A 16,387-nucleotide genomic window follows, 5' to 3' on the forward strand; every position below is an offset into this window, starting at 1 on the left:
TGTTATAAATGATGGGACATATGGAAACCGCTCCCCCCCCTCTCCCTTTACTGGAGACCTCAAATACACATCTCAAGTTTGGTGGATATCTACTGTATGCTCGAGTCTAGCGAGAGAAAAGTTGGTATAGGTTTCATACCGAAAAATTGAAAGCGTTATTGTGAAGTTATAAAGAGGCAGTCGTAACTCTTAGCCATGTTGTAGCTACCAACCGACTTGCACACTCAAGGATTAGTGCAAATCAGATCCGGGGAGATTATACAGAGACATCAGTAAATCTCTCGCTCGAGAAGTTGAGAGGTGCACCGAGTGATCCTGGCAGCCTACCTCACCTCTACTGTTGTTGCCTGGCTCAAGGTCGTGGGGGACTGGTTAACATGATTTCGTATTTCAATTATTGTCTTTTAGTAGTTATTAATGTATCTAATAGTAGGAGTCTCAGTATAATCCCGACGCCATTTTGGTTGGTTTCTTTGCACGTTTAGTTCCAGTAGACCAGATAGATGATGTCTTCTTATATCTATTATTGCCTGTGGTGGAGGAAAATTTATATGTTTTTTTCTATCTTGGTCAGCTCCCCCCTATCATTTCCCACAGGACCCAGGCACTCCTCTCCCTCTCTCTCTCCACCCTTCCCATTTACAGAACCCAACCACTCTCCATTTCCTCCATCCCTCTCTCTCTCTTCCCTCTCATTTCCAGAACCCAGGCACCCTCCTCCTCCCTCCCTCTCTCCTCCCTCATTTCCAGAACCCAGGCACCCTCCTCCTCCTCTCCCTCTCTCCTCCCTCATTTCCAGAACCAAGGCAGTCTCCCCCAATTAGTTCATCATCATCTCCTGGAACCCCTTCACCCCTTCTCCAGCCCTCCATACCTCCTCCATACCCTCCAAGGCTCCCTCACTCCTCATGCCCACACCTCGGTAGCGTGGCCCCGCCCTCAGCACGTGGGGAGAGCATGATAACTAGTCACCTGATGAACACGTGACTACCACCGCCTGGACGCACACTGCTCAAGGAGGAGGAAGAGGACGAAAAAGCGAAGGTGGTTCATGGAAGAGGGAAGGTCGTGGGTAGGTGTGTCAGGTGTCGGCTAATAAATCAATTATGGGACACACACACACACACACATACACACACACACACACACACACACACATATCCCTGCACACCTGAATACGTTATAACTACCTTCTCTATATACGTTTTCCACCTCTTGTCTTACTTTTCCTTCTCTTCTCGTCCTCCCCTCTCTCGTCCTCCCCTCTCTCGTCCTCCCCCTCCTCTCGTCCTCCCCCTCCTCTCGTCACTCCCCTCACTCTCTCCCTCTCATCCTCCCCCTCCTCTCCCCCCCTCTCGTCCTCCCTCCTCTCCCCCTCCTCTCGTCCCTCCCCCTCCTCTCGTCCTCCCCTTCTCTGTTATACTCTCTCCTGTCACTCTCTATCTATAGTGTCCCATTTATATGATGCATATCAACGATATCTCTCCTCGTCCTTCCTCCTCTCGTCCTCCCCATACATAAATATACACATAATAAGTGCATATATAAATCAGCTATATATGATCTCCCTCTAATTCTTCCTCTCGATATTCACATATCTCTCCCTCCCCTCTCTCCCTCCTTCCTCTCTCCCTCCCTCCTCTCTCCCTCTCCCCTCCTTTCGTCCTCTCCTCCGTCCTCCTCACTCTCCCTCCCCCTCCTCTCCTCTCTCAACAGTATCTCCTATATAATGCCTCATATATCTCCCGCCATAAACATTCTCCCCTCCTATACACTCCTCTCTCTATATTTTTAGTCTCCTCTTTAGTCTCCTCTCTCCTCTCCCCTCCTTTCGTCCTCCTCCTCTCTCCTCCCCTCTCTCTCCTCTCTCTCTCCATAAACAGTCTCCCACCTCTCGTCCTCCCCTTCCTCTCGTCCTTCCCACATATATACACTCTCTCTCTCCCTCCCTTCTCTCCTCCTCTCTCCCTCCCCTCCTTGCCTCCTCCCCTCCTCTCCCCTCCCCTCCTCTCTCTCCTCCCCTCCTCTCTCCTCCTCTCTCGTCCTCCCCTCCTTTGATGGGCAATTTACCATAGTCAGGGACAGGGCCGATGAGAAAAGATATAGTTGACAGGATGGACAATATCTTATGCAGTATTGGAGACAAATCCATTATCATAGTGAACAAGGCAGGCTTCTAAGTTGCGTTCAAGACAGCTATAAATTTCAGGGCAGCCAGTTAACAATTTGTTTACAATAACATGATTGGTTGGGGCACCAGCTGTTTATAATGACACCAACTGTTTACAATAACACAGTTGTTTATAATAAAACCAGCTGTTTATAATATTTTCAACTGCCTTGACGTAACTATTTCATGCACCAGTTGTTTATAAACCAACTGTTTATATAGCGGCCTGGCTACGCCTTTGAGTTGTTTATGGCACACAGTTGGTTAGGACACTGGCTGTTTACCTGTGGCATCAGGTGTTTATGACGTCACCTGTTTATGACACCAGCTGTTCTGCGGCTGTTTTATGACCAGTTGGCGCAGTTGGTTTAGGACACTAGCTGTTTATAATGACATCAGGTGTTATGACATCACCACCTGTTTATGACGCAACTGTTCATGACGCGGCTGTTTATGACCTGGTTGGTTGGACACCAGCTGCTTACCCACTTATGACACAAACTGTTTATGACATAAATGATATCATAATACCTTGAAAGCCACAAAACAAGTGAAGATGTAGTATGCTTTGCGTGTTTCTTGGTTTCTATAAAATTATGATTTGAAAATAATCGGACAAAGGCAAGGGAATAAATCGGTTTCTCATACCAGTAGTGTTGCCGGATGTAACCTCAGTCTCTTCCTTAAAATTGTTGTCACCTTCAGATTTACGTCCTTTTAAATCCCGTGACCTCGAAGATTTCATGCCACTGTGACCATGAGTGGTGGAAGGGACACCTTAGAGGAAGAGTCAAGCGGGTTTCATGGTGTTCAGGCAGTTTCAGAAGACCATATTTAATACTAACTCCCCTCAAAAATACACATACGTAATAGTTGTTTTTAGGTTACAATATATGCAGTGCTATATAGATCAAGTTAATATATGTAAAATTTGTTTTTCTGTTCAGAGGTCTCTGACTATGGTGTGTCGTATCTGGCTCATCTTAACCCAAACTGGTCAACATACTCGACTTGTGACCTTCATCCCCCCAGTTACTATGGAGGATGTGATGGGTGGTTGTAGGTGTGATGAATCATTGCTTATCTCATTGTTCTTCCTGTTCATTTGTTTTGTTATTGTTCTCTGAATAATTCAGTTCATGTTGTTTATCTTGTTGGCCCGACTCAGTTGGATCTGACGTTTGGGTATAAATAAATACCAGGAAAGTCTTAATTTTTCAGACACTTTGACTAAAACTTTTGACTCTTAAGTTTTGCCAGAAATAACCAGATTCTCAACGCCTGGACGTGTCAGCACATGTTGGCAAACAAAATAAGTCACACCGTCTCAATGTTGGAATACGGAACTCAGCGCAGGAAAATTAAATTATTATTACTGCGGCCAAAAAACGCCTGCGATTGAGAGAAAGTCGTTTGATATTGCTCATAAACTCTATAATAACTTTATCTTTTACATGTACAGTAATTCGTAATGACAGTCATATTGGGCCAAAGTTCACTCCTCGCGGTGAAACTGAATCACAAGAATGAATCTCCAAAATGATTTTTGATCATTTATCTGATTGTTGCTTTATCTCAATTGCGTTTCAGTTTGGAGGAATGAACTTTTGGCAGGAATGGACAGGTGATACAGCCCTCGTCAAAGCACACACACACACACTCTCTCTCTCTCTCTCAAACAGAGTGACAGTCAAGACCATAGCAGGATGTTGTTACCGACGTAAAATCTCATGTAAGTGGGCTGTAACGTAATTTACTGAGTCCATGGCGTCATTTACCGTATCCATGACATCATTTACTGAGTTCAATACCTCATTTACGGAGTCCATGACATCATTGCCCTCAATCCCAATAGTGCCTTACTCACACTTCTCAATCTTTCGTACTTGTGACGTCAACTTCTTCCCTGATGCTGTTGGTATTCTTATAAGAGTAAAGATAAACGTTGGATATTTCACACCTTACCAGACACCTTTACCTGTGTCTTATAGATAATTGATCTTTCAGCCACCTGAAAGGCTCCACCTCTGCTTATTTCACCTAAAGATTAATTAACTTGTTGACTCTGTTTGGGGGATCAGGTTAGACTTAGGTTAGGGTAGTTATGGTGGTTAATCTGTAGGATGGAATTTGGTTAATCTGTAGGTTAAGTTAGGTTAGTCTATCTGTAAGTGAAATAAGTTGGGATGATAATTCTTCAGGTGATCCAATCTTGAGGTTTTCCACCGCATCCCTACTGGACTAGCTAAAGAGCTCAAATAATAGCAACAGTAATAATAATATTAATAATAATAATAATACTAATGTATAACAATGTGATAATAATAATAATAATAACACCAGGTAGTTTTACTCACAAAATGGTTATAGATCTCGTCGGCTATGATAGGGACTTTGTTTCTGGCAGCCACGTCTATATCCTCAGGTGGTCGGCATGAACACAGAGCCACAGGGGTTGGAGGGATTGTTGACGACGATGGCTGCACAATTCTCGTCAATCAACTCCTCCAACGCCAAGTCCACCTCCCAGTTCTTTATAAGGCTGACAGGAAGGTGAAAGTATTTAAGAGATATTGTTGTTGATGTTGGTGAGGTTATTTGTATGTATGTTGATGTTGGTGGAATTGTATGTTGATGTTGGTGAGAGTGTTGTATGTTGATGTTGGTGAGAGTGTTGTATGTGTCAATTGAGATTGTTGTATGTTGATGTTGGTGAGATTGTTGTATGTTGATGTTGGTGAGATTGTTGTATGTTGATGTTGGTGATATTCTTGCAGGTTGAATTTGAACTCAGTAGTTAATGTGGTACTGGTATTATATTTATGGGGAAATTACTTTACTATTAGATGTCAGGTGATGTCAGACTACTATATGTGAGCTGAAATATTTACATAATAATTATTTCACCTTCGGATAACAAAGGGAGATAAAGAGATCACCACTCCCTATATATAATGACATTGTAAAGTAGGGAGAAAAAACCCAGCCCTTTTTCGACGCTACTGTGGCTGCTGGGGTGTTAAGTGTCCTCGCTCAGCTGAACCATGTAGAGACTTCATGAGTTAGAATGTTGTTGTTATGCAATGGCTGATTGGGCTGTTTGGTTATGGTGCATGGAAGTGGTGGGATGGAGGGAGAGAGAGAGAGAGAGGAGACCAGAATTACGACTTGGAATGTGTGTGTGTGTGTGTGTGTGTGTGAGTTATCCTGATGTTTTGACATGGAATAAAGGAATTGGTGGAGTGATTGAAATTATATAAGGGTTAGTGAAAGGTTCTTGTGTTGATAGTGTAGGATTATAATGTGATGTTTTGTTGCTTGCGGGTGTGTGTGTGTGTGTGTGTGTGTGTGTGTGTGTTTTATATACAGAAGTAAATGACTTTTCTTTACTCAGTATCTCACAGTCACTCATCCCACTCATCTGTACCCCTCTCATCCCCACTCACCAGGAGATCATAGTGCTTAGAGTTGATAAGGAGTCCCTCAGCTATGGTCGTGTAGAGTGGGAAGCCAGGGCGAGGGACGAGGATGTTCTGGCCGGGGGCGCAGAGGGCGGTGATGCACAGGTCGATGGCACCGCTGCACCCGGAGCACAACACAATATCCTGTTAAGGGGTACACGAGGGAGTATGTGTTAGTCACCCCTGCATGTAACTCACAAAAAACAGAACTTTGATAATATTACATGGGGTAAGGGCATTTTGTAATCAGATAAGTACTGGAATGATTGCAATGAAAGGGCTCGTAACAGAAAGGGATTTTCTATGGATTTTGTTTTAGTATACAAACAAAAAATGGAATGAAGATAACTGTTGGGGTATGGTACCAAAATGGAGTGTTTTTTGTGTTTTTTTTTTTGAGAAATGTTTAGGTTTTGTCTCGTGATAATAAATTTAGAATGTTACGCCGCCTTCGTGAATATTGTCGGTATACAAACAATGTTCATAGACAGTACAGGTATACAAATAATGGCAGAGTAATACCTTAAACAAACACTCGCAGAGACTCAACACTCTTATCTCCGGGTCCCGTAGTAGTTCTTAAAAAAACATCGTTTCCAGTTCACGTTGTGGCTGTTAGTTAGTTCGTCCTTCAAACTACTCAACTTAACGCACTTGAAACTTTTTCCTTTGAGACTGAAGGAGGCTGGAGTCTCTTTTCTGTCCTGTTTTCCTGATTTTTTCTTTTGGTGTAAAAGAAGATTTTTATAGATTACGACTGAGAGAAAGTAGCAAACATTTATCCTTTTTTTTTTTTACTTTTTCATTATTTATTATTAACGATGGAAGGACCAAAGTGGAGGGGGTTTATATGACATTGAGTTCAGAGATACTTGTCTGTCTAGTTTAGATAATTATTCTTATAATTAGCAAGTTTTTAGTAAACTGTGTATAAGGTCAACATAACATGGACTAGATATGTAGAATGAGTACAGAGTTAGTGCAGCATTTTGAGGGCATATATTTTTTTAAGGGTTAAAGGTCAAGCATAGGATAATAATATGTTATGCAGATAGGTCAAAGATACCCCAAAAATGCTCAATTGACGAGGATTCTGGTCCATTATTGTGTTACAGTTCGACATACATCCTGTACATACAGTAGATGATTAAATATATAAATACCTTAATACAGGCTTTAAACATTTATATAAATACCTTTCGAATTTATGTATTTTTGACCATGTTACAGAGGCCAGTAGTTACCGAGATTACAGTAGATTTTAGTGTTCTTGATAGACTATTCCATTGTACTAATTTACGTGGATCACTGCACAAGGTTGCCGAGTTACGAGCCTTAAACTCCAGTGTAGAGAAAGTTGGATTTGTATTTTTTTTTAACTTTGTCTATTTTGTTAGTTTTCATATTATTGTTCTTATCGTTGTTATTATAATACTTTTTTTATTACTATTATTTATTAACACAAATTGTTCTCCTACTCTCGTTTCCTCTCATTTTATCTCCTTTTATTCTATTTCTTCTTCTTCTTTGTCTTAGTCGTTTCAACATCACCACCACTACCAGAGTTGTGACACTTGCCTCACACATGACATGACGCAGTGGCACCTTGGCACTGCCCTAGTGCTGGCCACCTTCCTGGCACTCTGCTACCGTCACGGGATTTTACGGCACCCCCCTTCAACCCCATCCAACCCCTCCCCATACACCACCCTCCCATCCCCTCCTCCCCTTCACCCCCCGCCCCCTTTCTCCAACCTCCTCTCCTCCCTTCAACTCCCGTGGACTTAGGGGTTGATGAGTTAATCTCTCTCTCTCTCTCTCTCTCTCTCTCTCTCTCTCTCTCTCTCTCTCTCTCGTGTGTCTGAAGGTTGTCATGCAACACTCTTCATCCTCTCACTTACCCTCAAGGTCATGCTGTTTACACTGTTACTCTACACCCCCTTACCTCACATTCCTCCCCCCCTTATCCCTCCCCTCACCCCCTCCCTTACTTTTATACCCTCACCCTTCCCTTCCCTTCCTTCACCGTCCACCACAACTCCTCTTATCCTCCATTCCTCCCCTTCTCTTCCATCCTTCTCTTCCATTCCTGTTCTCCCATCCTCCTCTCCCGTTCCTGCTCTTCCATCCTTCTCTCCCATTCCTCCTTTTTCCATCCCACCTCTTCCATTCTTCCCTCCTATTCCTCCTCATCTATTCTTTCTCTCCCATACCTCCTCTTCCATTCATACAAGTTTCTGATCACTTTGGCTGGAAAACATGGCAGCTATTTGCGATTTCTGGCAAACCTTTCTGGCACTGGTTTTCTCTCTCACTTCTCTTATCTCTCACTTCTCACCTCCTACCTTTCCCATCCCTCACTTCTCCCCTCTCACCATTTCCATCTCTCACTTCTCTTATCATCTCTTCCTCATCTCAATTCTCCCTTCTCACCTTTTCCATCTCTCACTTCTCATCTCTCATCGTTCCCATCTCTCACTTCTCATCTCTCTCATCTCTCACCTCTTTCCTCTTGTTACCGCCACAGTAAGATAAGCTAGAAGAGAGAGAGAAAGAGAGGGATAACCATAATAAGATAAACTAGGCGAGAGAGAGAGAGAGAGGGGGGGTGAGATAAGAGATATAGTGTTGACAACGAATTTGCTGACCAATCTGCTGAGGTGTTTCAATACGAAAACATATGGCCCTCGCCTCCGGGCTGAGATTGCCCTCGAGGGTAGTCTACTGATTTCTACAGGCCAGACAACACGTTGGTTCAGACCACTAGACCCTAAAACGTGAGTGATCGTGAAGTATTAGAATCTGTTAAGAAACTTTAAATAACTTTAATAAGTATATTTGTGTACTGTAATTTGATCATATTATACCAATTGTCTCCTGTATCAATAGTTATAACATGCGAGTTATATTTAAGATGTTAACAGGCTATGTATTGTATATTGATTGTATTTCATAATATGTGTCCTGAGATAACAGCATTTGTTATATGAGAAATGTTCTTTAACAGGTTTTGACCGAATTATATGGTATGCGTCAACGTTGAGGGTTTATTTCTCCAGCAACAAACCAGTAACGCTCCTATGAGCGTTAACACCTCTCTTTCTCTTCTTCCCTCTCTTCTCTCACCTCTTCCTCATCTCAATTCTTCCCTCTCGTCTCCTCTCACAGCTCATGTTAACGAAAGACATGTAGGGCGGGCGACAGACAAACTAACACGTAGAGTTGTTGACGCAGCTTAAATTCAATAAAAAATATGAAACTTTAATTAATTTTACTCAATAAACTTCGAGAGTGTTCAATAATTCATCCCACATGAGTAAACTGAAGCTCTGACTGCCAAGGATATAATAACACGGAGGTCATTGTCAGTAAACAGTCACATCACATCATATCACCAAGTCGACACGCCCACCATTCACCCACACAGATTCAACCTAACTGTAAAAGACTCGAGCTGAAATATCATTAAATTCGGCATATTATTATTTTTATTTATTTATGTTATATTGATTTTCTATCGTGGTTTAAATGTTGGTTTTAAAGTAGAAATCCAGTATTGAAAAGGTGAGTGTGTATTACATTCAGTCACAAACCCTTAAGTTAAGTTAGCGACTCGTCTTTCAGTATCGGTGAGGTACTGCTTTGGGTCTGAGGTTTACCAGATTCTCGATACTTCGGCCACGTCACCTTCCTCAAGAACTGACTTCGACGTAGGAGGTGGTGGTGGTGTATATGCATGGGTGCTGTGGCTAGGTGGAGGTACTCGATCACTCAATTCCACCCCCAAGATTAGTACAGAATAAGTGTTAGATTCTTATCAACTATTCAACAATGAATTAACCATCTGTATAAACTTTTGGTGTTGTTTTCTTGTGTTGTTCTCGTAAGTTTTTTTTTTTTAGCTTTTCGTGAGATAATAATAATGGTTTATTTTTTCTTAGGTTGAGTTTGTCCAGCTAAATATACCACCATGACCCAGGGAGCGAGACAGGTCATCTACTGTGTATGTTACCTATTCCTTTATCTATTAATTATGGCAGATGATACTAAACATTACAGCTGCGTAACTATGTGTAGTCTAGTTAATGAACTCACTTTACTGCAGCCCCCCCCCCCCCTAACCTCTGGGGGTGGTCCTGCCTACGAGGATAATGATTTAACCCTTTCGTACCTAAAGGGTCAATGATTGCACTGACTTTTTACCTTTATCAACTGAACGTTCATGTGTCATCTAAAGTGTAAAATACATACAGTATTATAATGTCATTATACGTGTTACCGCCTTCAGTCACTCCAGCGATGTGTGACTGCTATCACCTATAGTAACAACACCAATATCTGTTACTGGCGTTACACACACACATATATATATATATATATATATATATATATATATATATATATATATATATATATATATATATATATATATATATATATATATATATATATTATTACGTCACGATCTCGTTACCTAAGAACAGATAGTTGACGTCAATGAAACCGAAGATGTTGCGAATTATTGATGGATCGACTGCAGTCTGGAAGGTTAGGGAGAAGGTCAGCCGAACCCTAGCGTGGGGAAGGACCACGTCACACAGGGAGAGGGAGGAGGACCACGTCACACAGGGAGAGGGAGGAGGACCACGTCACACAGGTAGAGGGAGGAGGACCACGTCACACAGGTAGAGGGAGGAGGACCACGTCACACAGGTAGAGGGAGGAGGACCACGTCACACACAGGGAGAGGGAGGAGGACCACGTCACACAGGGAGAGGGAGGAGGACCACGTCACACAGGTAGAGGGAGGAGGACCACGTCACACAGGTAGAGGGAGGAGGACCACGTCACACAGGTAGAGGGAGGAGACCACGTCACAGGTAGAGGGAGGAGGACCACGTCACACAGGTAGAGGGAGGAGGACCACGTCACACAGGGAGAGGGAGGAGGACCACGTCACACAGGTAGAGGTAGGAGGAGGGACCACGTCACACAGGGGAGAGGGAGGAGGACCACGTCACACAGGGAGAGGGAGGAGGACCACGTCACTGCAGGTAGAGGGAGGAGGACCACGTCTCACAGGTAGAGGGAGGAGGACCACGTCACACAGGGAGAGGGAGGAGGACCACGTCACACAGGAGAGGGAGGAGGACCACGTCACACAGGTAGAGGGAGGAGACCACGTCACACACGTCACAGGTAGAGGGAGGAGGACCACGTCACACAGGTAGAGGGAGGAGGACCACGTCACACAGGGAGAGGACCACGTCACACAGGGAGAGGGAGGAGGACCACGCCACAGGTAGAGGGAGGACCACGTCTCACAGGTAGAGGAGGAGGACCACGTCACACAGGTAGAGGGAGGAGGACCACGTCACACAGGTAGAGGGAGGCGGACCACGTCACACAGGTAGAGGGAGGAGGACCACGTCACACAGGTAGAGGGAGGCGGACCACGTCACACAGGTAGAGGGGGACCACGTCACACAGGTAGTTAACCTGAATACCAAGGCCACGTTATCCCCAGGTATTCTTAATTAACCTACGTGAGGTAAATTATAACAGTCATCCAAATAAAGAAACATAAGTGGTGTGGTGGAAGGACAAATACGACATTTAGTTATCACTGAAAAATGGTATTAAGTTACATCTGAATGACGTAGCGACGTAACTCCGACGATTATAAAAGAAACATTACTGAACTGTATATATTCTGCTCAGTGGCTCGTTCCTGTTTCTTTTCTTATTGTCTCTGTGTAAGGGATTCAAGGTCAAGGAGCCAGACGAGCATAACATTCCCGTGCCAATATTATTAATAACTGTGTGTGCCTCTTATACTGCCAAGTGAGGGTGGCAACGTACTGGCACAAGGAGGGGGGAGGGGTGATGGTGGATAGGGGGAAGAGATAGGGGAGTCGTGGTCGGAAGGTAAGGGGGGTGTTATTGCAGAGATTATAGAATGGAGGTGGGGGGAGGGAGGATGGGTGAGAGGAAGGGAAGACGGGTACTAAGCGGAGTGGGAGAGAGAAATGGGAAAGGGGTAAGGAGGGTGGAGATAGAGGAGGAAGGTGAAGGAAACGGTGGAAGGGGTAGGGGGAGTTATAAAGGAGAACAGGAAGAAAATGAGAGGGGAAGAAGGTCTAGAAGAATGTGTAGTGGCGGTAAAGAGAGAGAGAGAGAGAGAGTTAGTGAGACGGGTAGGTAGAGGGGAGGGTCTGGTAAACTCCGCTGTGTACTGGTCACCACACTCAGCATATCATCTGTGAGCTGTAGTTGACTCAGGCCGGGTGGAGAAGATGCGCTTTCACAGTGAGGCCTGAAATGCAGTCATAGCAAGGATGTCAAGTAGTGTTTGCCAGCATACTTGATTATTCTGATGCTAGTGCGTCAGTTGAATTTTAAATTTTGGTCATATATTGCGAATCATTTCCTAGAGTGGAAGACGCCCAAGATGCACATAACTTCTCTCAACTTCTTAGAGAAATCAAAATGGAAGTGTTGATTCGTTCGTGTAGGTTAAAAACAAATGACTGCGAAGAAATCCTATCCTAGCACTTGGTGACGTTACGACCGATAATACTGAACTACGGTAGATGCGTTCCTGATATACATACACACATACATACATACATAACATCACTTCTCGATCACATCTGAAGTTAAACTGTCTCCTAGTGATGATAGTTTATTGTGAGCGTTATAAAATCTCCCCCAGAGTCACGTCGTTAGGCTTGGGGTGAAGACGATGACCAGCTCACTGACGTAACGTAAATCACTTGGAGGTGAATTTTACATGTTTTATTAATGTTGATGAGAGCTCTTTGGACGGTAATGGTGGCGGCTCTGATGGATGGCGGTGATGATGGTAGTCATGTAATGGTGATACTAGGGAAGATAGTGATGATGATGGCTGTGGTAGTGATGCTCATAGTGGTGACAGAAGGAAAAAATTATAGTTCTACATATATACTGTAATTAAGAAAACAAAAATGCGCAGGGAGCGGCCAAACACTTGAGACGGGTTGTTTTAAACTGAATGAGATTTTATTACCGGTGAAAATCATTGTGTGGTTGAGAGGTCCTACACAGGGAGCTGGTGCCTAAACATGACAACAAGAGTTCATCTGGTAGAGCGCACAACTTACATTAAATGGTTATCAAATGTTCATTGGTAAAAGTTATTCTGAGAGTACAATGACGAATTAAAAATTAAGATGACAAAAATGATCGTATGGACAGGTATAAGCAGCAGTTGTATGAGAGACAGACAGACAAATAGGGAAAGACGGAGAAATCTCTTATAAAACAGTAAAGGACAATAATATGGTAAATCTAAGTCATATCAAAGAAAATTCTCTCCATAAATGCGGTGACGATCAACAAGGCCGAAGAGAAGAGATGAGATGGTTTACATATTCATGACGTGAGAATATCTTACTTGGCTCTATGTGGTAAAAACTCCAAAGATTATATCCGGCAACTGATGAGATAGAGAGGAAAAAAAAAGACTTTGAAGAAATGGATCAAGAACCAAATTAAGGGAAGGAGGACACTGAGGACTCATGAGGAAAGTCTAGTGAGGTGGAAAAGAGAATGGTAATGAGGTGATAATGACGATAAATGAGAATAGCAAAAGACCAGTGACCTTACCTTAGCCTCAAGCTCGGCAGCACCAGGGACTGAGCAGTATTTGGCGACCGCTTCTCTTGCCTCGACGTATCCTGGAAAGTTAGTGTGAAATCACAATCATGTTCCAGGGATATTCTTGTCTCGTAAATGGACCAAATATTGAAGCGTCGGATCTTTGAGAGAGGGAAAGGGGGAGGGGGAATAGTTTCAGGGGGAGAGGGTTGAAGGGGGAGAGGGATCGAGGGAAAGAACAATGCGTCACAGTCTAGGTTCTTCAAGATGAAATTTTGATTATATTTTCCAGGGAGAATTCAGGAGTTGGCATGCGTCCATCAGGGAGGTTCGGCAATAAAATGAGATACTAACCATCAAGATTTTAGAGGCAAGACATTTAACATTGGTAAAGATTCAAGATAACTGTTTCAGACTGAGGAGAAGGATGACCTGCCGTAAACGTTCCTCCGGGTTACTCACTGATGTTAAATGATCCAACAAGGTTCTTAGTAACTTTCATGTGACAGATTTCTAAAACAAAACATTATGCTTCAGTTTAACATAGGAATAGAAGGAAAGAAACTACCATCACTACACTGAAACACGTCCAGGGAAACTTAGAGCGAGTCTGTCAAAAAAAAATGGTGTGTTAAAACTAAAATCATCATTTCTTTTATTTTTTTTTTCCGACTTTGAGTAGATAGAAAAACAAAATCTTTCACTCGGGAGCAGCTACACGTAACTCCTCTATCTTCAATGTACGAACATTTCTCTGTTGACCGAACCAGGAGCAAAAAAAGACAAACAAGGAAGAGAGGCAAAGGGAGTAACTATCTCCCCCCAATAGAGACAGATGGACCGGAGATGGGAGTCTATATACTGTAAGTGAGTCATTCAGGAATAGACGAGACATCCTGACACGAAATTCTCAAAAGATCACGAGTTAAATTTACCCCATAAGTGAAAAATATAACAACACGTAACTTGTTCACTTAAGTTGCGACACAAAGAACAATTCTCAAGGCTTCATAAATTAAACCTCCTCGTATAGGTAGAGATGCAAAAACTACTCCCAACTTGTTCACTGAAGATATTCCACAAAGTTAAAAATTGGCAAAATGACGTCACAACTGCACAGAGATTCCACCATGAGAATTTTATTTCCATTTACGAATTTTCATGAACTTACGAGCTCTTGAGAATCTGAAATGTGTATAACTGTTGAACGTAGAGTTGATACTGTAGTGATGGTTGTTCTTGTTGTGATGTGGACGAAATTATGGTAACCTGGGCTTTGGGGGGGAAATTATTACCCACGGGGGAACTATCATCCTCTCTCCGACTTTAGAATTATCAAACTGTAGAATTAAATCTCTCAGATTGACAAATTATCGCTTTTATACTGTCTATCCTTGAAGCAGTCTCTCTCAAACAGTTTATTCCTCAACTAGTCTATCCCGCAAGCAGTCTATTCTTCAAGCAGTCTGTCCCCCAAGCGGTGTATCCTTGGGGCAATCTATCCCTCGAGCAGTCTGTACCTCAAGCAGTCTATTCCTAGGGCAGTCTATCCCCCAAGCGGTGTATCCTTGGGGCAATCTATCCCTCGGGTAGTTTATCCCTCAAGCAGTCTATCCCTCGAGCAGTCTATCCCTCGAGCAGTCTATCCCTCGAGCAGTCTATCCCTCGAGCAGTCTATCCCTCGAGCAGTCTACCCCTCGAGCAGTCTATCCCTCGGGCAGTCTATCCCTCAAGCAGTCTATTCCTAGGGCAGTCTATCCCCCAAGCGATCTATTCCTGGGGCAGTCTATCCCTCGAGCAAGCAGTCTATTCCTAGGGCAGTCTATCCCCCAAGCGATCTATTCCTGGGGGTTCTAGGTAGTCTATCCCTCGGGCAGTCTATCCTCGGCAGTCTGTCCCTCGCGATCATTCCTGGGGCAGTCTATTCCTGGGGCAGTCTATCCCTCGAGCAGTCTATCCCTCGGGCAGTCTATCCCTCGAGCAATCTATTCCTCGTGCAGTCTATCCCTCGGGCAGTCTATCCCTCAAGCAATCTATTCCTCGTGCAGTCTATCCCTCGGGCAGTCTATCCCTCGAGCAGTCTATCCCTCGAGCAGTCTATCCCTCAAGCGGCGGTCTATCTCTTAGGAGGGGGGGGTGAAAGAATTCTTCACTCTCTTCCTCCTTCTCACTCTCTTGTCTCCCTCTTCTATCCTTCGTCAGTCGGATGGTCTCGACTTTTTCGTTTGCCATATCTCAATTTTGTCTTTCTTCTGAGTTGATATTATTGTCTACATACTTATTCCCTCTCATCTGTTTTCTCTTTAATCCCGCGTTTGTTGTTGTGTGGTTGTCCAATCGGGTCTTCCTTTCCTTTCCTTTCCTTTCCTTTCCTTTCCTTTCCTTTCACTTCCTTTCCTTTCACTTCCTTTCCTTTCCTTTCTCGGCAATTCTCGGTCATGTGCTTCATCTCTCTCTGTTATTTCTATCTCTTACGTAACTCCATTTAGTCGCATCTTTTATCTCATTCTTTGGATTCTCCTGCTTCTCTTTGTTCTCCTCACTTTATCTCTTTTTTCTCCTCTCCTCAGCACACGTTCCAATCATTTCGTTGTTGATTCACTTTCTGTAGTCTTCCTGAGTCCTGGTAGATTCTGAGGTTCACTTATGGCAACACTTTTTATCCATTCCCTTAATGTCATTCTTCCCGTTCACTACCTTCATATTCTTTTTTTTCTATCAAGTATATTTCTATGTGTCTTCCTTTATGGTCGCTTTTTTTGCTGATGTTCGTTTACTAAATTCTATACTCATATAATTTATTTTAATGGGTAAAGTGCATCGCTAACAATTGGTATTCTTTCAGGATTTGTTTTAGTATTTTAAACATTTATTTTGTATTATTATTTTTTTTTTGCATCCATGAATCACTCCCAGACAAAAAAAGAACATAATTATGGTCCTTGCGTAATGTTGTATTAGGCTTTGATTTACTGTACGCGGCTCACACTTATTGTTGGTGTCTGTCCTCTAGGAACTTAATTCAACAATTCTCGCAAATTCGTGGTTGTGAGAGTTCTTGGCTTTATTCAGGGACTCCATGTGTTATTCTGATCATAGCCTGTACCAATTAAGG

General features: G+C 43.1%; 1 protein-coding gene across 1 annotated transcript in view; it reads right to left on the minus strand.

The window, feature by feature from the left end:
• Positions 1 to 16,387, minus strand: part of LOC121859416 (tyrosine aminotransferase-like) — an 80,450-nt gene that overhangs the window by 31,209 nt on the left and 32,854 nt on the right. Inside the window, 4 exon segments of the mRNA XM_042356209.1 lie at positions 4,528 to 4,599; positions 4,601 to 4,702; positions 5,617 to 5,775; positions 13,282 to 13,352. Of these exon segments, the coding sequence (XP_042212143.1) occupies positions 4,528 to 4,599; positions 4,601 to 4,702; positions 5,617 to 5,775; positions 13,282 to 13,352 (404 nt within the window).

This window comes from Homarus americanus, unplaced genomic scaffold (assembly GCF_018991925.1).
Source record: "Homarus americanus isolate GMGI-L3 unplaced genomic scaffold, GMGI_Hamer_2.0 scaffold7626, whole genome shotgun sequence".
Classification (NCBI taxonomy): domain Eukaryota; kingdom Metazoa; phylum Arthropoda; class Malacostraca; order Decapoda; family Nephropidae; genus Homarus; species Homarus americanus.